General features: G+C 37.4%; 1 protein-coding gene across 1 annotated transcript in view; it reads right to left on the reverse strand.

Moving 5' to 3' along the window:
* Positions 1–16,115, reverse strand: part of LOC150091579 (uncharacterized) — a 123,055-nt gene extending 106,940 nt beyond the window's left edge. Inside the window, exons 1-2 of the mRNA XM_090369023.1 lie at positions 15,983–16,115; positions 7,829–8,046 (exon numbers count right to left, since the gene is read on the reverse strand). Of these exons, the coding sequence (XP_090225149.1) occupies positions 7,829–8,046; positions 15,983–16,008 (244 nt within the window). The 5' untranslated portion in view covers positions 16,009–16,115. The remainder of the gene's footprint in view (positions 1–7,828; positions 8,047–15,982) is intronic.
* Between the last annotated feature and the right edge of the window lie 10,960 nt (positions 16,116–27,075).

The raw sequence follows: 27,075 nt of genomic DNA on the forward strand, positions 1-27,075 counted from the left end.
AAATAAAATCTCTTCAGAGCACAAAAGGCCCTGGATGACAGAGCTCAACTGGACATTATTTTTTTTTTATATTAAATCTGCTTATAATACTGTGTGTGTGTCAATCCCTACCCTTTTATACATCCTAAAAGAATATTTCAAGGCATCAAACCAAATAGTCAGCATTCTGCAGTCTTTACTACAAGGGAGAGAGCTAATTATAGAAAATGGATCTCACCAAAAAACTATTTATGCAACGAGGGGGTTGCCTCAGGGTGGGGTGATGTCGACCACCCTCTTTGCAATTCTTCTTAAACCATTCCTTGCTGCACATCCAAATTTCTGCTCCTTCGCCGATGATTTAAATTTTTTTATAATTTCAAAAGATCCCAAACAGATTCAAGAAATTAATAATCAAACCTCCAATCAAATTCAACAATTAATAGATTATTTACAGCTAGCTGGACTCAAACTAGAGCCTCCGTAGCCAGGTGGGCAGGAGCAGCAGCGTAGCACACGCTTCTTGATTAGACCGGGGTTCGAGCCCGTGATCACCAAATACGGAGGATGCAGAAAGGTCAGGGAATAACCACCGCATATCCCCGGAGCAATATGGCCTTAGTTGCTAATGCTCCTAAAAACCAAATAACAACGACTCCAACTAAACAATGCGAAGTCAGCCCACATGACAATTACGAAGAGGAAGTTCAGGAATGACATCAGAGCTGTAGTTAATGGCGAGACGATTCCAAACGTATCATCGCATACTGACCTAGGGTTAACGTGGGATGAAGATTTAAATTTCAAAGATCACTTCCTGAAGACAAAGAAGAAGACCTATGATGCATTCTGGGCTATCCGCCAGGAGCTCGTAGGCTGCCAAAACATCAATCTGCTTTGTCAATACATTGATCGGTGTCTCACTCCTATACCTTTATATGCATCTGAAATCTGGTCCTCAGCACCTGCCTCTCTGCGTAACAGATTCTTGGCGATGGAATACTGGAGTCTGAGGTGGCTGAACCGTTTAGGAGGGAACCCGTTCACTATCTCCAAATCTATTCTTCTAGTCAATCTAGGCATGACCCCCCCCCCGGAAGCTCACTGTTCTCAAAAAAAATCTGTCCATACTGTCTAAGCTGCTAACCCGTCAGATCGATGTCCTATCGATAGAGGATATTATCTCACTTCCCAAAGCAAGTAATAGAAACCACCAGAGCGGGCAACGTCCCCTTAGGATGAAGGTCACTATTCTGGACTCCCTGAAAGGAATGTTCCCGTGTAATACAATTCAGCATTTCAACACCTTCTCCATAGATCCAAATAATTTTGGAGAAAATAGAAGATACAGAAGCGAAATTATCGATGACATCTTGACCAAATCACCAGAATTACTATAAAATGCGAGCTTTATTTATATGAGAAATGTAAATAATTTAATGCAAAAATGTAAAGCAAAGCAAATTGTAATGACAGAAAAAATATGTAGGACAACCTGTATTTGTAATTGCAATATTAATTTAATATAAATTTTATTTTAAAGTTACTGCTATTAAGTGAATGTAATTTTCTAAACAATGTCATTATTTTAAATATCAAAAATTTGTATAAAATTGTACGCTGTATTTAAAAAATATATATTTGTATAAAATTGTACGCTGTATTTAAAAAATATATATTTGTATAAAATTGTACGCTGTATTTAAAAAATATATATTTGTACACCCTCCTAGCCCACTGGCTGTTCAGGGGGGTGAACCTAAGGTTATTGATAATAATAATAATAAATACAATATTTGCTTGAAATATTAGAAAAATATAAAATTAAATCGAAACAATCCCGTTTCTGTATCCCTTTGATGATGTAGAAAGCTCAAATTAGGTACAGTTGGTACTTCTCCACTGGGCTCGTTTAACAAATTTTAGGACTTGAAGCAGAAAAATCTACGAGGACCCTCTCCAGTAACGTAAACAATCGAGGTTTCCTGCAAAATTAATAAAGAGCCCCTGATCGGGGACTTTCTGGGAAAAATATGAATATAATTACAATTACGTTACATTTCATTTAATAATAAAAATATTTTATTATTTAAATGAAACATAGCTGACCATCCAGAAAGCGCCAGTCACAGGACGTAGATTCGTGAATTTTGACGTTTTGCCTTTTTCTAAACTCCTTTAATCATTAAACTTCGTTGGTATATATATATATATATATATTTTTTTTTTATTTAGATTGTACCTTTGCCAAATGCACGTAATTCACAAGCACTTCAAAGTTGAAAATACCTTCTTATTTAACTAAAATATAGAATTAGGCTACCGTTTTCTGTATTTATCTTTTGGTGTGCAATTAGTATGTCAAAAAAAAATGTTTCTTACTTGAGCGGCTTTAATATATCATCATAATGTATTAAATAGAAGAAAATGTACGCATGGCCTAAAATAGGCAGTGAGCTTTAATTCAAATTTAGAAATGCATATTATCTCGTCTCAGCAGTTTGGAAAAATACGTTTTAACTAATTCAATAAATTTTGAAATGCCATGCAATGCCTATTGTAAGGCCATTTCCAAATATGCTAGTAGTAAAAATCATGATTACTAAAGTTACAGAATACATACTAACCAAATATTTGTATTTTTTTAGAAATTAATACGGTATTACAGTCGAAATAAGTTCATAAGAAATTAAAAATAACAGTAAAATGGCAAGAAGCATAGTGCGTATGTACAGCTCGTATATCTCTAACGATAGTTCTACAACTACTGCAATAATCGCTCCACATCTAATACTGTCTGAAATTTTAAACAAAATTGACTGAAAATATGCAAAGAGCAATTTTTAAAATACAAGTCATAAAAAAAAACATGGTCTCTTAATGAACATTATGTAACGTGTGAAGAATGGTACCGTTTTGGAGTAAGAGTTGAATCCCTGCCAAAAGACATTAGTGCCGAGTAAGAGTTGCCAAACTAAACTTCACTCAACGTTTCCTGTTACTCAGTCTACTAAGGTTAACCTTGGGGATATATAAAACGATTTTAAAGGAATTATCTCAGTTATTTAATGAGAATAGGGATTTCATAGTTTTGCACAGTTTTAGCAAAGGAATTATCTTCATTACACTATTGTACTATCTATCTATGCATTATCAACACTTACAGTAACTAATTTTATAATTGATTCTTGTTTAGTATACAGAAATTAAGAATAATTTGGCAGGAATATTGCATCTTTTATCAATTATTGGACTGGAATGGGAATTTAAATATACGTTTGCATTATTTTTGCATTAATTTATGTCACCCACTTTCTTGGCCCACTCCTATTTGTTCAGTGCAGCGAATTATCGGGGTTGTTCATTGCTGGAATCCACTCGCCCCCCAAAATATTAAACCTCTTTATCCAGTAATAAATTTATAAAATAATGACTTATCACAGGTCATATTTCCAATTGGCAGCCAAACTGATTGCGAAAATAGGTATCAGATTCCATTGTATTGTAGATTATTCGACGCTTGCTTTTCTTGAATTTATTGAATTCCATATCCAATTTAAACTCACTATAAACAAGCTGCTTCTTTTGTACTTCAAAATTTGGTGGATGACTTAGCCCACTGTTCACTCTCCTGGACTTAATCAAAATGACTTAGACTTCCACCTTCTTGAAGGTGTCTGAAGATGCTCCTTGCCTTTTCCATTATTATCAGTTAACTTACGGACATATTACGTTATGCTTAGTCCTCCAACCAAATACTAAGAGATCTTTCCAATTTCTTCAAGCAAATGGCTCCTTGATTGCCGTGGCTGAAGCTTTTACCTTATCTGCATTTTTAATAATTGTTCTAATGTGGACGTAGCCAAGTTCAGAGGCACCCACATCCACCTGTCGCTCACCAGCTTCCCATCGCCTCAACACTTGCAGTTTTACATTCAAGGAAAAGCTTTTCCTCTGCACCATTAATGGAACATTTCCTCGAATGTATTAATAGCACTTGAAGTTGTAGGCCATTTTCCAGACGTGATGTGTAATAAAAAAAAAAAAAAAAAAAAAATACGCCTAAATAAAAATGTGTACACAGGCGGTCGTGGCAGAACTTGAGGTAAGAGCTTGAGAGGAAAGGGTTAATTGGCTGTGATTTTTTTTTTTTTTTTGATTTGGTAGTTGTTGGCGCATCGGCTTCTGTGGCCATATTGCACCTCCCAAGGTTTTTGCAGTACTTTGATCCAAGTCCGAAGCGGGAATCGAACCCGCGACCTTTGGGTTGCCGGCCAGGTACTTTACCCACTCGGCTAGCCCGGTCGGCAATTGGCTGTGAGCGTACTACATATGTGTGAAGCGCTCTGATTAGCTACATGAATGGATTCGATTATTTCAGCCTTAATCCACTGCCACGTTGAAGTGGCAGTGGATTAAGGCGTCTTACCAAAATAAAAGAGAGGAAATGTCCCGGACTAGATCTCATTGAACCCGAAGTCATTAAAAATACCGCCCAAATTAACATCCAGTTTCTACTCGACCTCTTCAATAAGTGCTTGTCCCATGGATCTTTCCCAGAAGAATGGAAAAACGCCAATGTAAAACTGATCATAAAAAATCCCTCTAAACCGCTCCAACAACCAGAGTCATATCGACCCATTGCCCTTTTATCCATGGTCAGTAAACTGTTTGAACGACTACTCCTAGTACGGCTCCAAGACCATTACACCAAAGCTGGGCTCCAGTACAACTTCCAGTTTGGATTTCGACCGGGGCGTTGCACAGAAGACGCACTGCAAATGATCATCTCTGCAGTCTCAACTTCTACCTCCAAATACTACCTACTAATAGCAATAGATTTCGCAGGAGCATTTGACAGGCTCTGGTGGGCAAGTATCCTTCTCAGACTTAGGCAAGCAAATATACCATTAAATTTATACAAATGCATCGAAAACTACTTATCAAATAGGAAAATTACAATCTCCTCAACGTACCGAAGAATTACCAGGTCAATCTACAGAGGTTGCCCCCAGGGTTCAGTCCTTGGTCCTTTTTTGTGGAACATTGTCCTGGATGAGCTCCTTGGACTGGACCTAGGTCCTGTAGCTATACAAACCTTTGTTGATGATGTGACCATCTCGATTGAGGCTGACACCAGGCACTTCAAATCCTTCAGAACTGGGCAGCCCTACACAAACTAAGACTTTCACCCCAAAAGACACAATCCATTCTCCTGAAGGGATCACTGCAGCCTACTAGAAACCCCACTATCAAACTTCAAGGCCAAACCGTCAAGCTAGTTTCTACGTTAAAACTACTGGGAATAGTACTTGACCCTAAGCTCACTTTCTCTCCGCATCTTGCACACCCCCACGCGAAAGTGAGAAACTACACTGCTCTCATCGCACGGATGAGTCGTCGCGATTGGGGATTGAACCGACGCACCCTTAAGATTCTGTACAAATCAATCTTCCTTCCCTTCATAACGTATGGATCAGGGGTCTGGTTTCGCAGGGCAACTCTTTACAACAACAAACGTAAACGTAAACCATCCAGCGCACCATCCTTCTTACTATTACAAGGGCATGCTGCACAGTTAGCAACCCAGCCCTTCAGGTTCTTGCGGGCGTCCTTCCGCTTGATCTGGAGGTTATTCGAAGGGGCCTCCACTATTGTCTATCCAGGGGTATACCAGCAACTATCCTTGGACACTCCATCAATAATCTGAATGAAATCAGGCAGGAAAAGAAAAAAATTGCCATCCTACTACTTCAGACCTGGCAGGACAGATGGACTGCTACCGAGAAGGGCCCAATCACCAAGAAATTTATACCGTATGTGAATGCCGTATTTCCTAAATCTCCAACTTGGTTTTCTCCTGGTCTTTATACCACCTACCTCATTACTGGACACGGATCAATAAACCATAAATTAACATCCATGGGAATCATTGACAACCCCTACTGTGCATGTGGTGAAATAGAAGACTGGAACCATCTAGTATATACCTGTCAACACTATGAGGACCTCCGCAGCATCCTGTTTACTCGTATACAAGATAACCCTCAAGGAAATGAACACTTATTCATCACAGAAGAAACCAAGTTTGCACAAGACGGAGCACCCTATTGCCAACACAAAATAGGAACAACCCAAACATCTGATCCTAACCTAACTGGCCAACCGATCTTAACCTGGATAGGATCAACTGGCGTATGGACCACCTCATTCCTCAGTGGCAACTTGCACACGGCTCTCTTGCTGTCTTATTTATCATCCTTCCCGGGTTCCCCTTTCAACTGATGGCGCTTATTGCTCCATTGATAACCTGGAGGATATCTTCGCCTACATCCTCCATATTTCTAGCTATACCCTCCTTTCTTGCGTACACTCTGTACTTCCCCGACTCTACCTTTTTTTTTTTTTTTTTTGTCACCGTCCAGGAAGCTCTGGCGACCCTGTCGGAGACAAGCCAGAGAATAATGGGCAGACTGGCTACCTCCTAGTGGTGTGTGCGGGCAACGTGGATTCCCACTAGGGGCCCTGCGGCCAAATGCCATGACACACAACAGAACCTAACGCAATATGTCATATACAACACACAACACTTTTCTGGCATTTACAGTAGTACTGTATTCCTTCACAGCGAACATATGGCGCAGATGTGGGAAACCACAGGTGGCGCCTGACCCTAATACTATGCGCACTATGCTATGCCACGTTGAAGTTAAGAAAAAATGGTTGGACTACCTTGAAAAATTGGAAATTTTAAAATCGGAAATTCACCAAAATATTAATATTGTTAATATTGTTTGTATGTATGTATTTGAATTTTTTATGAATAAAGAAAACTTTATTCATAAAATGAATAAATTCACAATGAGTTGCCATGATATTGCACTACCTTGAATAAGTAACGCTTCACCAATGGAGAAGACTATTGTTACTTATTCTCGGCGGATACCGCCACCACTCAGATGGCACCGTTTGTAAATGGGTAAGGGATAAAAACTCTGTTATCCCCATATCTGTCCCTATTATACCCCATAAAAGCAAAAAAAGGAAGAGGAAAGGGTAATAGGAGAGGAAGAAATGCCGTCGAAAGAGGAAAGGGGCAGTTACTCAGACTCACAGTCACTCAACTAGTTCACTCATAAATCCCTCGAAAGAGGAAAGGGGCAGTTACTCAGACTCACAGTCACTCAACTAGTTCACTCATAAATCCCTCGAATAGGCAACGCTTCCCAGTAGGAAAAACTGTTTTTACCTATTCTCGGTAATTCGAGCAGCATCAAGCTCCCGCAGACGGCATCGTTTCAAGGCTCTTTGGCCGCTCTTCAGTGGGTGGACAGGTACCCTGATGTTGCAATAGTGACAACTCAGTTATTAAGTATAACTCCACAATATGAGAGATGCCTGGTGTGCAATAGTATAGACTAAGGCGATTTTATTATTATTATTACTAGTCACATCGTGCAAGGAAGCCTGAGGCAATGCTACACCAGCCAAAAAAAAAAATTGAGTTACCATGAGAGGGGGGGGGTTAGGGAGGGAATCACCAAGAAAGCGAAGAATGACGATATCCAGCTCAGCATCCTGAGTGTGCCAAGCCCACTCTCCTCACATGTCAGCCTCTAATTTTTTTGGCTAAAGCCTCAAACTACGTGGAAGTTTCACTAGCGCGCAACATTTTTGGACGCAGTGAACTACAGAAGTAGATAAATTGACATAGTTTTAATTATTGTACACCATCAGACCAGGCAACACTATTGCAAACTGGGTTGTCACTATTGCAACACTATTGGAGGACTGATTTTTCATGCTCTGGAATTGCTTGGTGCTAATCTTTTCCATCGCCTTTACTTACCTATTAAACACACAACCGTGTCACATAATGTCATGGGCCATGCTGCTTCTTCACGTGATACTCCATACGTACGAATTATCTCCACGTATATAACTCCCGCAGATCGAAGTAATCCAAACGTGGAGAAGAAAACTACACTCGAAGCTACAGAAATTACCCAACACCACTTCGTGTCAGGGCCACTAGGGTAAAAGAATGACTCTTTACCCATGATATTCCTGTAGAAATGAAAAAAAAAAAATCCAGATTAGTTCTCGTTGCAGTCATAATTTCAGCGCACATAGTATATAAAGTACACTATTCTATCAACAGTATTTGGGCACCATCATTACGTTTGAAAAAACGCACATTTTAATGAACAAATTAAATTACATAAACATTTCGTTCCTGGCTCGTTCACAGCATTTCGTGATGCAACACTGCTAAGCACCCATCTCTCTTTTGACAAACCTTGGCAAACTATCTGAAAGATTGTTAGCACCCAGAATAGCAGATTTAATTGAAGGTCAAAACTTAATGTCGCCATCCCAATTTGGCTTCAAGAAGGGAAAATCCTGTGAAGACGCCTTGGTCTCTTTAGTTAACCACATATCAGCTCCGAGGACTAAATATTAAATGGCCATATTCGTTGACTTCGAGGGAGCTTTCGATTCCCTCTGATGGGAGAGCGCTCTCAATTGTTTTGCCAAAGCCAAGTGCTCTCAGCAACTATTCCAAGTTATTAGAAGCTACTTCCAAAATAGACTCATCCAAGTAATCTCGAAACAGCAGTCTCTCTCTTTCAAGGACCATCTCAAGAGGATGCCCCCAGGGATCAGTTCTGGGACCCCTTTTCTGGAACATAGTTTTGGACAGCTGGCTCAATCAAAAACCTGACAAAATCTCTGCCTTCACCTACGCCAATGATTTGGTTCTTTTAATTCCAGGTCGATCGCGTCTTCACCTAGAACAATCAGCCAATATAACTCTTTCTGAGATAATGAAGTGGTCTAGTATAAATAAATTACGAATATCTGCCATATAAACAAAACTGATGGTTTTTAAGGGCAAGTTAGATTACAGAAGACCTCCTAATATAAAGATAGACGGTAAGCAAATCCCTTTTGTACCTGAATTAAAATATCTTGGCGTAATTTTAGATGACAGGTTAACCTTCTCCTCTCATATTAATCACCTCGCCTCGAAGATTAAGAAGTTCACTGCAGCAATTATCCGCATTTCCAAATCGAACTGGGGACTAAATAGGAAGACTCTCTTACTATATTATACAGCAGTATTCGTACCAATAACAACATGTGCTTCGGGTGTCTGATTCCATAGACCCGTTAATGTTAAACTCCGTTCCAAGCTCATCTCCATTCAACGGATTATGCTGCTTGCCATGCTCCGGGTCTGCAGGACAGTGTCCTCTGCTGCTCTGCAGGTCCTTGCTGGAGTCTTACCACTAGACCTGCATGTCATCTTCAAAGGACTATGCTATCGTCTAAAGCACAGAGTTCCTGTCGAGATTCTCGGCATCTCGTGCAACTTAACTGCTGACATCAAAGACGAGAAACGGAGAATCTGAAATGAACTTATCAGTGTGTGACAATCACGATGGGATTCCAATACTACAGGTCAAGTTACCTGCTCTTTTGTTCCTGCAGTTATCTTCCCTCTCAACAAGAATGTCCGCCAATGGTTTTCTCCCAGTTAATAACATCGTATATACTTACTGGGCACGGCTCCATCAACTCCAAACTATTTCAGTTTGGCTTGTCTGACATCAATCTCTGCTTGTGTGGTGTTGAGGAAACCTGGGCGCACATTCTGTATCGCTGCAACCTGTACCACAACGATAGATCTACGTTACAAGCTGCTGTCAGCAACTTCTCTGAAGGAAATGAAGTGGCGCTGACTGAAAATTCTCAATCGTTCTCGGCTCTACAACAGTTCTGCCCTGCTGTTTTCACCAAAAGAAAGCAACTCTTCTCAAGTCTATCAACATATCAACAACAAGGAACCAACCCAACACCTGCAATAATCTACTTTTTTCTTTTTTTTTTTTTTTTTAGCTGGCACCCCAGTTTGAGCAGCTGTGGGTACGGGATTAGCTAGCACCCACTAATATAGCACTACCTCCAGTGGGTTTGTTGTTTGTTATTTAGTTTTTAGGAGCATTAGCAACTAAGGCCATATTGCTCCGGGATATGCGGTGGTCATTCCCTGACCTTTCCGCATCCTCCGTATTTGGTTCTCCAGTGGGTGAGGTTTTCGTTCTTCCTAGGACAGAAAAAGTGCTGTCTTGTGGTTCCTGTGATACTTCTGATTAGCTGCGTGATGTGGGTGTAAACATGTTACATGTTCATTACACTTATGACATTGTAATTAACATGATTCTATGTATATCATTGTATATAATATGTATGTATGTACATAGCGGGTTTGCCAGTTTCTGGCTAGGGGCAGCTTGTTGTTTTTCTAAATAAATTAAAAATATATATATATAAAATAAAAAAAAATAAAAAACACTGCTTAGATTTGTAATTACGTAATAATGGGAGGTTCGCAGCGAGGTTGACTATTTATATCAGGGAGTGAACTTTGTTGTATCGCGTTGTCCACTATATTTAAAAAAACTGTATACGAAACGTAAAAGCGTGGCGTTGTCCCCCAAAAAATAAATAACTGAATAAATAAGATCATTTTAATATCATACTAATAGCACCAGTTTGGAAAACGAATATTCACTTCCGAAAATTAATCCATTACCTGAAAATATTGAGAAATACTTCCCATCAGGACGGGAGGAAAGCAGTGCTCCAATTACACTATATCGGATGAGGGGTGCGTGGTTTTTCTCCTATTGAAAACTCTGTTTTTGATAGAAACATATACCTATTGCTAAAGTACAGTAATAACTTGATAATTCACAGTCACAGCGATTTTTTCTTTTTTTTTTTTTTTTTTTTGTTAGGTACATTAAACATATATGTATAATACGCTTATTGCCCTCACCATGTTGGGTTTTTCGTCCAGCAAACAGAAAATCGACCACAGAACACAATGCGATTTACAGACAGTATAATGGCCTTAGTCCCTGATGGAGTAATAAGGCCTTAGTCCCTGATGCTGTTAAAAATCTCTACTACTACTAAAACTACAACCTCACCATATCCGTCCGTTGGTCCGCATATAACAACTATACTTCCAGTCAGTGAATATTCATAAAATTTTGTTTGGGCCTTTAAAAAAGATTTTTCAGGCCTCTCCAAATTTCATTAAAATCTGGAAATTATTATTCCTTCCGCATGTAATAACTCGACTCCCAGTGGATGGATGACTTTTCATGAAATTTTATATTTGGGCTTTTTAGAATGATTTGTAGAGCCTTCCCAAATTTCATTAAAATTGGATCAACAAAAATTCTGCAATTATTTTTTAGTTTTTTCATAAATATCACATAGACTATCCACATACCGTATATTGTAACTGAAGCACTGAATATTACGTTCACCGAGCGCTGAGTGGAGGAATGAAGGGATAATATGATTGAAGAGCAGAAACAAAGTGTTCTCAGTTCGCGCATTAAAGTCGTTGCTTTTAGCTCGTTTTTTTTTTTTTTTTTTTTTTTTTTTATAAATCATGAATTATTACTATTTGCTAATGTGTCTAAAATATAGCACACTGCGTACATTAATTAACTCGTTGAATATCTACTAATGCGTTAATAATTATAGCCTGCGAAAGAAAAATGCCATTTTCTACAATACTAAGGAGAGAAAAACCATTTACTTTTTATTTTTCACAGGGAGTTTTTCGTCTAGACGTGAGCATGACGAAGAATTCTACAGATGCAAAGAACACTGGCGCCTGATGTAATAAGATGTCTGCTAGCACCTTATAATGAACTTATTGCGGCCTATTAAACTGGTTTGACCGAGTATTTTGAACTTCCTTTTGTATAATTATTCCGTCTACAAGTAGTTAATAATGCAGGTTTTATTTATTTTTTATATCTATTTTATAAAGAATTTTCACTAATGAAAACTCCCAAAGAAAATTTCCGTCCAGTCAAGGAGTAAGCCGGGGAGTATAAACTCAGACAGTTACGAAAATGACTTTTGGCTTAGTATTTTTTCTACAATTTCATAATTTTATTAAAATTCAGAAAATGTTTCTAGGGTTGCCAACAGAGAAACTGAAATATAAATATATACGATGTCTTGTTAATCACAAGGGGATATGCTTTGTTAGGGCGTTTATTTTTACTTAATCTAAATACTTCCTGAAAATCCATATACAGATCTACACATAATATAACAGCTATACACTTACATACAGTATAATAATGTAGATTCATTCCTATATAAAATATTATAAAAATTAAATATACTTGTCGTATTAGTTGTCTTACAAATATAATTAGAAGTCTCATAATTCGGATTCACGTGCTAAACAAGATACTTGAACCCCGAACTGGTAGTAGAAGTCATTTGGGTGAGCTTCCATCCTAAGTCGCCACCCGGGTTCTCACCCATATGCGACTTAGTTCTCATTCGCATTTTACACTACCAATTCAGTAGGTTTTAAATCTTATTAAAATGCAAAGACCACTACAGATCAAACTTTGTTAGTTGTTAATTTCGACCATTTTTCCTCGCGGTGGGAATGGTCTATCACACCCCCACCACGAGTTTCCGTCCTCACCGCGAGGAGGTAGGTCTCTACAATCTAGTAACTTAAGGCATTGCCTTACTTCTGGTATACGCTATTTTACAGAATTGTAGTAAATGCCCAAAGGCATTTCTACTATTAAACAATTCCTTTAGATTTACTTCAGTAAGAGCAAGCGTCCCTCGTTCCAGCTGAAACCTTATGTCCGCATAATAGGGACACTGGAATACCATGTGTAGTCCGGTCTCCGGCTCTCCACAAGCACATTCCTCCCTCGGGGACAAAGCGGAACAACCTTGATTTCAGGCCATGTCCAGTGAGCACAGCACAAGCTGCCAGCCCAAACTGTAGCCAAGAGCGTCGCTAACGACTCACAATCCGGACGAAAGGCATAAAGGCATAGAGATGTCTACCTTTTTCAGAATTATTCCACTGGAGTTCCCAGATGGCTTCCAATTCACACAAGCACATGTGGCTCTCCACAAGCACATTCCTCCCTCGGGGACAAAGCGGAACAACCTTGATTTCAGGCCATGTCCAGTGAGCACAGCACAAGCTGCCAGCCCAAACTGTAGCCAAGAGCGTCGCTAACGACTCACAATCAGGACGGAAGGCATAAAGGCATAGAGATGTCTACCTTTTTCAGAATTATTCCACTGGAGTTCCCAGATGGCTTCCAATTCATCATCAATTCGCCTTCACTCAGCCACCAGATCGAGCATATCAGCTCCCTGCCCCACCGAGCACGACCTAACACCAAAAATCACTCTGGAGATTCCCCTCCTCAGAGCAAATCTCAAACTGTATCTAGCCACAACCAGGTCAGCCGGCATTTCACCGGCTAGTACACATAGGGCATCTGAAGCAACAGTTCTGCATGCATTTGTGATCCTCAGAAGAGCAAACCTCTGTGCAGAAGAAGATAATATCCGTCGGATATGGGAATGTTCAACTGGTAGTAGTAGTAGAAGTAGTAGAGGAGGCATGTGATGCAAGAAAACAAGCTTATGTAGAATCAGCCAAAAAAAAAAAAAAAAAAAAACCACCATTTCATACACGCATTCCTGCTAAACGTTTGTCCAGTTCCTCTTTGAATTTATTTAAGCTACCAACTTCCACAACAACAGATGGAAGTTTGTTCCAGCAATCAACTACCCGCTAACTTTAGTCAAATTCCCGCATATCTATTCTATAAATCTTTCCTCAATTTGAATTTATGCCCCCTCAGGTTTGTAATCTGCTCAAGAGGAAGAATCCCATCAGAATCCCACCTTCCCTGCTCAACCCATTCAAGGCATTATAGACCTCAATCAGATAACCTCACAAGTGCCTAGTCTCCAGACGCTGCAGTTTGCAGAAATTAAGCCTTTCTTGGTAAGAGGATCCCTTCGTTCATCTTACCAATCTTGTTGCCCTTCTCTGTACTCGCTCAGGCAACTCTACACCCTTCCTAAAATGAGGCCTCCAGACCTGTTCGCATACTCAAGACGTGGCCTGACCACTGACTTTTCCAAAGAGACAATCACCTCCTTTTCCCTACTAGCAAAATTCCTGTATATATCATTGACAATACCCCATGACCAGCTCTGGAATCCTGTCTGCACTGCTCTGAAAATTTCATATCTCACTGCACAATTACTCCCAGGTCTTTTTATTTTCTACCACCCAGTACCACACAGTCTAGTACCACACAGTTCGTATTTCTTTTGGGTTACTTCTACCCGTAAGCAGTACTTTGCATTTGTCAATGTTAAACTTCAGTTGCCACTTCTCAGCCCATCTGCCCAACTTTTCTAGATCATGTTGCAGTAGCATACTGCTATTACTGTCATTAACAGCCTGCCAACCTTTGTGTCATCTGCAAACTTCGACATTAAGCCTGATATGCCTTCATCAATATCATTGATAAATATAGAAAACAACAGTGGGCCCAACACCGTACCCTGGGGGACTCCAGTGACATTAGTCCACGAAGAGCAGCGTCCATTGATTACCACTCTCTGTCTTCTCACATTCAACCACCCTTTTATCCGTTGTAGCAACTTGCCCTTAACACCATACTGCTCCAATTTGTACAGTAGTCTTCCATGCGCAACAGTTTCAAAATCTTTCCTGAAATCCAAGTATATGATATCAAAATTATTTTTTCCATCTAGTTCCTTCTGATTTGTAACCACATCATAGTATACAATCAAATTTGCCAGACAAGATTTTACCTTAATAAACCCATGCTGTATCCGTGTCACCCTTTGTGAATATACATTTACACATCTCCAGTCCGTGGGGACCTTCCCTGAGTTCAAGCATGCTCTCATAATTATAGCTAAGAGTTTGCTTACTTCCTTCGCCGCCTCCTTTAATATAACTGGATAGATCCCATTAACCCCGGGTACCTTTCTTATGTTTAACTTCAACAATTCCTCCACAAAATCATTAAGCACCCTGTTGCAGTTTGATAAACTTCTGGCATTTTCGTCCCTTAATAACTCGTCATGTGTGAATGTAGATGCAAAATACTCATTCAGATTGTCAGCTATCTGAGCAGGATCAACAACAGTCGAACCATCGATATCAAGTGGTGAACGACCAACATGTCTTTCGTCCAAGATGCTACTTGCTACCACAAATAAGGTCAAAATTGTTCCCACAAGGATCACGATTGTTTCTGAAAAGTACTGTGGATGAATTCTATTGAGGGTAGTGCGCATACACAGTTTCAAAATTTTAATCAAAAATTCTAGGATGTATTTTAAGGCTAAAAAAAAAAAAAAAAGTCGTACGTTTAATTCGGAATTGTTTCCAATTTCACAAAAAAAAAAAAAAAAAAAGCAAAAAGCTTTGGAATTTAGAATGGTAAGAAAAAAAGCAATCACATAACAAAAATATAAATAATAATAAAATAAAAAATAATGATAAAATGATAAAAATATAATAAAATTTTCCTAATAAAATGTTTATACTAGGTGCATGTCTGTATTCTGTTTATTATTATTATTTTATTTTTTTATTTTTACCAAAGGCCACAGCCATTGTTAAAATTCAAGCAACCTCGGCTTCGTAACCGCTCTGAACCCTAACTTTTCATTTTTCGTTTATTTTTTAAAAAATGACTTATTTTCTTTAGATTTTTATTCCGCTTTTAAAGCATAAAGTATAAAGTGTAAAGACTCATGCTATTTTAGGACTGCTGTAACCAATCGCAAATTTATTATTAGCGAGTGCGAGTTCTAGTTTATTATTTTATTATTCAGTATGAAGACAGCTTGAATGTGCATTACTTTACCTATTATTTCATAACATAATTCTTTTCGGATGTAAAATTACTTAAATTGAGAATTAATAATCGGTAGTGTCGTGTGCTTAAGGAAATTTTTGAAATTGTCAATTAAAGAAAATTTTTAATTCCTCTAAAATAATTTGTTGAAATACCCATTTAAAAAACATAACACTATCACTAACGTTGGCTAAGCAAAAATGAGACCTATAAAAAAGCCTTACCTCTTAACAAGAAACGCACATTGCATATACACCTTCGATTTCCAAAGTACTAGAGATGGGCATAAGAAAAATCTTCCTAACTTAAGAAATTAATAAAAATTAAGAATAATTTTTATAAAAAATTAATAGGAAGTGTCACTACTCTTCACGAACTTTAATACAATTGAACGGATCCTGAATTCAACGTTGTCACTGAGATTTTTATCCTGCTATTGGGATGCAATGTGGGCAACTTACGTCATAAACAGCTGGGAGTCAGCAAGAAAGGTGGCAGACGAATTTGATATGCGGTGTACAGAATACCACTTCGTTTGTACGATACTTCATAATTCTGCTCATATATTATAAATATATGTATCACTTCCTATACACAGCTTAAAAATGACCGAACTGCATAAATATGGAGTAATTATAGCAATTCTACAAGCAAAGGAGGCACAAACTGAATGATTATTCAGCTTGTGCCTCCTTTGCTTGTGGTCTCACTGATCTAGTAAAAAACACTGCCATCTAGAGGCTGTTTCAAATGTAAAAAGTTGCTTGATAATTTAAGTAGTTTAATCTCTTTTTTTTGTAAATCACAATGGAATAACACAGAAAGGAATTTTTCCTCTTGATTTTTATTTAGGGGAAATAGAAAGAGGAGGAAAAATTAGAAAGTACATTTTAATGGGAATTTTTTTGTCTGTTGTCATTTTTTTTAAAATTAAAATAACCCGTGCATATAAAAACCTGCGTGTAAGTTTGTGTTCTTATCTCTGTGTTCCCTGAACCTTTCAGCATTGTAAAATACGCTCCAATATTTAATTTAATGCAATTCACAGCTTCCTTGATTTGTCTGTCTGATCCAACATACGAGTAAGCCTATATATAGGATAGATAGGTACTATATTTATTCAAGGTAAGGCAAGATTTTTTTAATCCAATGGAGGGGAAAAATTTTTTTTTCTTCACGAAAAATCTAAGTTAATTGATATTGATTTCTGTCTCGATTATATAAAAAATAATAATTTAGATTGCTACACTATACACATATTTATTCATAGAAAATGCAAGTCTTATTGATTTTGGATGTTAGAAACATTAAAAATATCCATTTTTATATTAAAAAAATTGTGCCCAGTACACCAATATAAAATAAATTAAAAGATTATAAGTTTGTGGCGCATTACTGCATGAAGTGTATGATCACTATGGACTTTCCGCTTCCTGGAGGATAGTACGCCTTACGCAGCAATGTGCCCCAAATTTGTTGATTTTGATTTTTGCATTGAGTTGTCCACTGCAATCTTATATCATTGCATCCGTTTTCGAATTTTTACCCAAACGTTCGAGGATAGGGGATATCCCCAGCCCTTGTTTAAAAATAGGAAAAGTGAATGTGGATCAAATTGTTAATGTGGATAATTTTTCAAATTATCATATTATCAATAGTTTTATGAAAATTAGTCACCTTGTTTATACACTGGTGTGCAAAACTTAAGGATCAACACTATTTCTAAAGGTTACAACCACAAAATCTTTACTTAAGGTACTCTTTACTGATCTGGCGAGAGGTTGGCACACGGTATCAATCCGCAAACATCACTGAAAGGGATCGATATGGCGGTCGAGGTGTTCTCGTCTGGGGAGGCGTTATCTTGGATGGATGCACACAACTCCAGATACTGGAAGGCAGTACTGTAACCGGTGCACGTTACTGTACTGAGGTAATCTTTCCTCATGTGCGTCTGTTCCAAGGTGCCATTGGCCCCGAGTTAAATAATTAAATACACAAAGAATAACCGTATGGGCTGTAATTTGGTTAGGAGGCGTTGTTGGACCTGTCTTTTTTTGCTGACGCAATCACTTGGACATGTTATAAAAGTAACGTAGTCCCAGCTATTGCATCCAAAATTAATCTAAAAGATGTATTCTTCGTGCAGAATGGAAGATGGATCGATATCTACTTTCGATTGGCCCCTTCACTTGATTTGTTTTCTTTGTATATATGTCAAAAATATTTTATTATGTTAAGTCCAGGATCATTGCAGATATTCAACATGCTGTTGCCAAGTGATGTTAGTCGTTATCAGTTGGAGGTTCTTTTAAGTCGAAAATGGATATTTTGAACACGTGCACCTAACGTGAGTTATATGTATTTTTAAGTTGATAGTTAACATTATTTTATTTATTAAGATTTATATTCTTTATAAATTAATTTATGCGTAAACATCTTTCTTGAATTTCTGGCCATCCTGCTGTAGTTTAAAAAAGTTGAAGTTGGCTTATAGCAACAAAAGTGTAACTTTTTTTGCTATAAGCAAAAAAGTTACATAGATATATATAGATTACTACTCACGGATTCTCTTCTTATACTTGACTCAGGTAGGCCACTAATGTAACAACATTACTCTGAGTATAATATCGTTAACTTATAATGTCCCAAAGCAAATTAGAACGTCCTGAATAATGACAGTTTCTTGAAAGGGTATACGTAACAAAAGATGCATAAAGTTAAACCGATAGAAAACTTACAAAGCAGCAATGAGGTCTGCTAGCAGAGACTCAGTTTATTCTTCTATAAAAGAAGCCCATAATTCCATGGGTAAAATTCCCCAGCTTTTACTTCGTCCGTTTGTAAATTTATATCAGTAGAGCATATGCAGACGTCTATTTATCAATACAGTTCGATATCCTGCTTTGATTCTTACATAGAATAACTTATTAAAACATATAAAATACTTAGAAACTAATACATTTAAAAAAATACATACATGCATATTGTCTTAAAAACCGAAATAAATTGCTATAATTATACTAACAAGTTTTCGATTGCTGGCTTTCTCTCTCCGGCTAGCGTGTTCTTATGTTGAAATCAAAACAAACTCGTTTCATAGTAACCAGCTCTTCAAACTTCGCGTCAGCCAAATACTATATTTGTTTTTTTTTTTTTTTTTTTGTTTTTTTCTTACCGTGCCATATAATTGACTGTAGTCAAAATAGATAATACATTTTAGGAGTATTGTTTAATCGTGGAATAATTCTCTCAGATATTTCTGTCTGTACACAAATAAGCAATCTCATTTCAAAACACAGATTTATAAATGTATAACGAAGTTCCATATGTTTATTCCCACTCATATAATTTATAATTTTTCCTCTTAATTGTAAAATATAAATAAAAAAGACTATTAAAATAAAAATGAATGACAAGCACTATATTTCTGGGACATGTACACCAATAGTGCGCGTGGACTACTTTCCTTACAAAGGATGGATATATGATAAAAAATAAATAAATGAAAAGCGACATAGTAGTCAGGAGCGAATTTACAAAATTTGTGAAATCTATAAAAAATAATTCTCTTCATGACCACTAACACAAGTGGGGCGAGCGTGTAAGAGAGAGAGAGAGACCTCTCTCTTTCTATCTTACTCGCTTCGGTATATTGTGTATGCTGGATGAAAAGTCAAAGATTCAGGGATATTAAACAATGCTACCCTTACCTGAGACCGCATAACTTAGCTACGTTGAGAAAAGAGAAAGAAACCTCTCTCTCTCTCCCCTCTCTGTTTCTCAGGGTCACTCAGAATCTTTTTTAATATATAATAATATTATTATATATTATAATAATATTATTATTATCCATATGGTGCAAGGAAGCCTGAGGCTTATGCTTCACCAGCAAAAAAAAAAGTTTGGCTGGTGAATTTTTGTGAATTAAAACCAGCCAAACTCTTTTGGCTGGTTTTAATGATTTAAAACATAATTAAATATTTAATGATGTTTTATACAGTATAATTTTTTCGACTTTAATTAGTACATTTTGCTGATAAAATGTAGTTGTTAAAACGAAAACAAAAAAATAAAATAATAATAATATTATACCCATAGTGCAAAGTGTAACAACATGATAGCTGAACGCTTGACGTTCGAACAACGGAAAGCAATTTTAAAGTAGTGATGGAAATCCGAGAATTAGTGTGAAGTTCAAGGAACAGGAGAGGAGAATTTGCCACAAAAAACCCATCTTGGAAAACAATTTCAATAATTTATGAGTGCGTGTTTGTGTTAAACGCCCAAGCAACTAAAGCTATGAGGTTCCGGTATATTGTGTTTGCTGGATGAAAAACCAGAGCTTCAGGGAGATTAAACAATGCCATCCTTACCTGAGACCGAATAACTTAGCTACGTTGAGGGAAAAAAAAGTGTGTAATAATTCCTTTCATTATTAATGATTCGAACCCAGTGCTTTACTATTCAGTATGAAAAAGACTGTGATTATATCCACTGTACTACAGCGAGGATCAAGGATTAGTGAAAATTTGAGACGTACAGTATTGCGCAAATGCCTGGGAAAATGACGTGCTGCCTTTGTTGTAAACAAAACACTACTGATTAGTGACTGAAAACTAACATATAACCAGGGCCGATTCAAGGATATATGGCGCCCCTAGACCACATTGACTGACGGCGCTCCCCTCCTGCCGATGCGAAGATTTTAATTACCGTTTTGAAATATTGTTTTTACCGTTTTGAAATATTGTTTAAAAATATGTAAAACTAATTCCTAAAAGTTTTAATTTTGAATTTAATATTGTTTGTTTTTAACATGTTGTAAACATAACACATGAAATACACAAATTTTTTCTTGCGGGCTTTGTTTTTGGGAGGGGGCGGCGTTGGCGTCTCTTAAACCTTGGCGCCCCCAGTACCTACTTGGCCTTACCTTAAAGCCGGCTCCGCATATAAGAATAACAACTGTTGTCTGTTGATATCTGAGGATGAACAGTGGTGCTACTGTAGTAATTGGAATTAAATTTCATCGAAGTCGATGACAATAAATTAAAGCTTTCAATTTGGGTCTCGTGAATTTTGAATCACTCTGGGTAATTTTGCAATACATGTACCAGTGTCAAAAACATGAGAAAAGCTATTGTGTTCAAAAAAGGTAGAGCAGCGTTCACGTTCTATATTGTTAACTTAAAAAAAAAAACAAACTACATGCTCTAACAGCACTGTTTATACTGTATAAATGGTACCTGACAAAAAAAAAAAAAAAACACGAAAGAAGATAAGAAACTAAATTATATGAATCACCTAGTGATTAGAAAAAAACTGGAAAGAGAGAGATCTTGCAGCTAATGGCAGATTTAATCATACGGAGTTGCAAACAGTGTTTACTTTATTATTCCAAGAATTTATGGATCTATATTAAGCAAAGGAACGCTTCTGGTGTTATTAAAAATATTTATAACATATTTGTCAAAGAGAATGCCTGTTTAATGCAGAGTTTGGAGGCCATCTTGAACCAGCTTGGCATGAACCTTTTGTGCCTATCTGCAAATATACATTTTCTTGTAACATTTCGCCCACTTTAAGGGGCGCCTATGCTTCTGGGACAGTATACATGATCAATGATACGACTGTTGATAGCGAATTCATACGCCTTTTTAAAAAGGCACATTCTTAGCTGTGGTATAGTATATCCATTTCCTTAAGCAGTTACAATGAAGTTGTAAACTTTTTTAGCCACAGATAACTATAATGAATAATAAATTTATTTTGCAAGGAAACTTTCATTTCTTCTTCATTGTCTACCTTTGTATTGACGCCTCTGTAGGCCACATATTATTGTAACAAAAAAGTAATGCTAATCTATCTATAAATTGAGGAAAGACAGATGTAGGATAGATGTGCGGAAGTTTACTTTTAGCCAGCGGGTAGTTGGTTGGTGGAACAGACTTCCATCCCTTGTTGTGGAAGTTGATAGCCTAAATAAATTTAAGGCTCAGCTGGACAGGTACTTGGAACGAACGGACGGGTGAAATGGGAGCAATTTTTTTTTTTTTTTTTTTTTGGCCGATGCTGCATAAGCTTGCTTTCTTGCATCATATGCCTCTACTAATGATAATGCTAATGCTAATTATTTAAAAAAAGCTTGCAGTGTATTTAAGGAGCGAGAGACTTCTGATTGGTTTTTGGCACAATAAAACTTTTTTAACCCATTACCATGATACTTTCTATAGAGAAAGTATGATCTGTGTACCAATAATTACCATTAACACATTGGATTGGTATTTTGCTATTATGCGAAACTACTCACACTTAAAAGAATACCAGGAGATTTCTGAATTATGAAGTACTGGCTTATGTTGAATATAGTTGCCTGAATTTTTCGCTAAACTTACAAGACTTCATTATTTAGAGGCCATTTATCATAATGTCGTCAATGAGTCATATTGTGATTTATGCGTAAAAGAAAAGCAATTTGTTCAGTGGATTTGCCGTTCACAACGCAAACTGCAAATACTCTGAAAGAGGATCCGAAAATCCATGAATTGCAATTTAGTTTTATGCATTGCAAATCCACAGTAAACTTGGACCTAGGACTATCAGATCGACACTCTACTGAAGTTTTACCTATTACTTATCCTTTTGATTCTATACATTTTCATTCATTTAGCCCCAGGGGCTCACATCTGGTGAGTATGCGCTTGGCACACCTAGGATCCTGAGCTGGATATCATCATTCTTCTTTTTCTTGGTGATTCCCTTTCTACTCTCTCTCTCTCTCTCTCTCTCTCCCTCAGGGTAACTCGGAAATTTTTTTTTTTTTTTGGCTAGCGCAGCATAAACTTCAGGCTTCCGTGCACTATATGGCTAATAATAATAATCATAATGTCCTCCTTAAATTGCATCGTGAATTCATTATCTGCGTTGCTTGCCAAAGTAATCATTGATCGAAGGCTCTAGCTGGACTTAGTTAATTACTTATTCTTATTACTTCTTAAAATATTTTGATATTTTTTAATGTTTATTTTTTATTTATATATTCTTTATTTTTTTAAATATCTTTATAAACTTGTTATTTGTAATTGTTTACTTTTAGATATGTACGTATTTCACGACGTGCAAACAAGAATTGTAGGTTATGTTATATTTTCCAATAAACAAATAAAACAATTTAAACTAAGACAGTTTATTAAGAGATTTTTATACTTCAGTTTCTTTTGTTGAAAAAACAAGCCGTGAATTAGAGTTGATTTTGAAAGTGTCTGCAATTCTGCCCAGAGACGATAGGAAGGAGTATATGATGAGAGCCTTATCGATCAATTCGGCCCTGGAGAGATTGTGCAAGGCTCAAGGGGTAGAATTTTTTTCAACCTGGTCTGTACTTCTTAACAGGAGAGACTGCTTCTACAGGGATGGGATATACTTAAATAGAAAGGGTGCAAGAATATTTGCTGATGCTATCGAAGCAGTGTTAGGTGGGTCGGAAAACTGCTAGCTTTGGGGGGGGGGATACAAGGACTAATAGATTACCAGTAGCCACTGGCAGAGGTGAAAGTGATTCTTGCACTGCTTCTATTGGAATGAGCAGCAGCCTGGAAAACAAGATGCAGGGTATTTCAGAGACTGCTAGGAGTCATTGCGGTACAAGTAAACACATGGTTTGTGTTAGGGTAGCTAAGAATAGAAACAGGTGCATGCATACTTGCGTGTACACCAATACTAGGAGTTTGATAAATAAATTTGATGAATTTGAGGTATTGCTCAGAACATCAAAAGCAGATATTGTTGGGATATCAGAGACGTGGTGTCACACAGATATAAGGAATGCAGAACTGGAATTTGGGGAGTGCAATGTGTAAAGGAAGGATACACAAGATAGGAAGGGAGGAGGGGTTATACTAATAGTTAAGAAACGCATAAAATCCGAGGACGTGAAGCCAGTCGACATCGCTGACCAGTGCAGTGTCGAGTCAGTTTGGCGTGACATAAGCATTGGGAGATCAAAATTTAGAGTAGGAATGTGTTATAGGCCTAATGACTCTGATGAGTATAATAAGAAACTGTACAGGGAAATAGAGAGCGCCAGTAAATCAGAGTCTTATAATGGAGGAATTTAATTTCCCTGATATTGACTGGAATTTGTGGGTTGGTCATTTGCACTCTAGCAAGGCTTTTGTGGATTTATTGAATGATTGTTTTCTACATCAGCATGTTAGGGAGGCAACTAGAGGGAGTAATACTCTTGATTTGATTATCAGTAGTGATTCTTCATGCATTAAGAATCTGTAGATAAAGGAACCACTAGGTGACAGTGATCACAGTGTGCCGAAGTGGGATTTACTCAAAGAGGTAACTACCATCAGGGGTAAAAGGAAGGGTTATTGCTTTCGTAAAGGCGACTACGATGGTCTGAGACAATATTTAAATTCTATACAGTGGGACTAACTGATGATGTTACCAACAGCAAATTCAAAATGGGAAGTATTCAAAGAATTTATCTTGGAAGCTACTAGGCTTTACATACCAACTAAGAAATATTGTTCAAAGTTTAGGCCTAAATGGATGTCAGATGAACTAATGAGACATGTGGTAGAGAAGAAAAATGCATTGGATACATATAAATTAATCAGTGACATGGAAGCCTATATTAGATATAAGCTGGTCTGTAACCAAGTCTCAAAGGAGATTAGGCAGGCAAAGGCAGATTATGAGAAATCCTTGCAAAGGATTTCTCATAATCTGCAAAGGATGCAAAGAAAAACAACAAAGAGTTCTTTACCTATGTAAACTTTAGAAGGAAAGGGATGAATTAGATTGGTCCACTAGATATTGATGGTTTCACTGTTGGTGATCCTGCTCAGATGGCTAAGAAACTAAACGAGTATTTTTGCATCTACATTCACCCATGAGGAGTTATTCAGGGAGGGAAATGCCAGAGGTGAGTTAAACTCTGGCAGGGAGCTGAATGATTTTGTAATAACTGAGAGGAAAGTGGTGGAGAAATTGTTGAAGATAAACATAAAAAAGGCACCCGGGGCGGATGGGATCTACGCAGTTATATTAAAGGAGGCAGCAAAGGAAGTAAGCAAACCCTTAGCCATAATTATGAGAACTTCCTTGGACTCAGGGGAGGTACCCATGGACTGGAGATGTGCAAATGTGACCCCAATTCACAAAGGAGGATCAAAGGGCAACACAAGTAATTATAGACGTGTTAGTTTAACTTCTGATCCAGGAAAATTAATGGAGGCATTGGTTAAAGAAGCACTGCAAAATCATCTAGACAAGAATTCGGTTATAGCTCAGACATAGCATGGTTTTGTTAAGGGAAAGTCTTGCCTGACGAATTTGATTGGCCCAAATTTTCTAGATCCTGTCGCAGTAGCACACTACTCTGCCAAACTTAGTATCATTTGCAAACTTGGATATTATGCCTGATATACTTTCATCAATATCATTGATAAATATAGAAAACAACAGTGGGCCCAACGCCGAACTCTGGCGGACTCCACTAATCACATTAGTCCACGAAGAGCAGCATCCATTGATTAGTATTCTCTGTCTTCTCGCACTCAACTACCCTGTTTTCCATTGTAGCAACTTGACTGTAATGCTATTACTGCTCCGACTTTGAGAGCAGTCTTCAATGAACAACAATATCTAAAGAAATTCTGAAATCCAAGTATATGATATCAAAATTATTTTTTGCATCCAATTCCTTTCTAACCGCATCATAGTATCAAATCAAATTTGTCAGATAAGACTTTCCCTAAACAAACCCATGCTGTGTCTCAATCATTACTGCTGTCTTGTCTGCATGATTATGTAATGCTTCTTTAACCAGTGACTCCATTATTATTTACCCCGGAACAAATGTTAAACTAACAAGTCTGTAATTACTCATGTTACCTTTTGATCCCCTCTTTGTGAATAAGGGACATTTGCATATCTCCAGTCTGTCAGGACCTCTCCCTGAGTCCAAGGATAGCCTCATAAACATGGCTAAGCACCTGCTTACTTCCTTTGCTGCCTCCTTCAATATAACTGGATAGATCCTATCCAGCCAGGCGCCTTTCTTATGTTTAACTTCAACAATTTCTCCTCTACTTTGCTCTCAGTTTTTACAAAATCATTAAGCTCCCTGTTAGAGTTTAATAAGCTTCTGTCCTGCACTCACCTGCAGAATTCCTCATGTGTGAATGTAGATGCGAAATACTCATTCAGTTTCTCAGCTATCTGTGCAGGATCATCAACAGTTGAACCATCAATGTCAAGTGGACCAATCTGATTGATCCCCTTCCTTCTAGAGTTCAGATAAGTAAAGAAGTCCTTGCTGACTTCTTTACTTATCTGACCGATAATTTATATGCATCCCATGCATTTTTTTTTTTTTTTTTTTGACACGAAGTAGTACCTCTGCTGCTTGTTAAACCCTCCCATGGTATTGTGAATGGTTTTGTAAAGTCATAGTACTTGTGTGTGCCTGTGCACCTTAGAATAAAAATCATATTGATTTTATTTATTTATTTATTTATAGATTATCTCCTTATTTAAAGCCATGGTCAGGTCACATTTCGAGTACAGTATTCGGGTCTGGAGGCTTCACTTTGGGAAGGATGTAAATCTGCTGGAAGGAGTGCAGAGAAGGACAACCAGAGTGGTGATGAAAGCAAAATGGTGCTTGTTCCTAGAAAGGCTTCAGTTCTGAAAATTGCAGCATCTGGAGACCAGGAACCTGTGGGGAGAACTGATTGGGTGTTTAAAGTCTTGAATGGATTGACTAAGTTGAATATTAATGGTATTCTTTCACATGCTGAGACCATACACAGAGTGCAGTGTCGTATCTTCTGGATCCGATATTGCACTCTGAAATGCAGAAGATCTTGGGGATTGTATGTAATGCAACGCTGGTTTTGGCAGTTGCATTCTGCCTTTTGTTATAATTATAACAATTTAACAGATTTTTGGGTTTCCCTTCTTTGTTGAGTTTGGAATACTCCTCCCACTTTAATAAAATTTCACACGTCCTAGGGGGAAAGTTTTATTCATAGTGGAGTATAGTTTCTTTCAACTTCGACTTTTGGTGACTGACAATGGGTTTTCTTTATTCATGATGTACTAAAGAGCGTCAACTGTAACCATAGCTCTAGCAGCATGTAGACTACTTTTCTTAATTAAACAAATTAAACTAGTCATCTCCTAATTTAATATTTCATTCTGTTTATTATTTGAAAGAAATTGTATTTATAACATTGTGGTTATAAATAAAACTTAATTTTAAAACAGTTTAGTTTGAGGACGAGGCTGCATTGAG

This window comes from Mastigoproctus giganteus, chromosome 1, assembly GCF_048544385.1.
Source record: "Mastigoproctus giganteus isolate SK-2022 chromosome 1, ASM4854438v1, whole genome shotgun sequence".
Lineage (NCBI taxonomy): Eukaryota > Metazoa > Arthropoda > Arachnida > Uropygi > Thelyphonidae > Mastigoproctus > Mastigoproctus giganteus.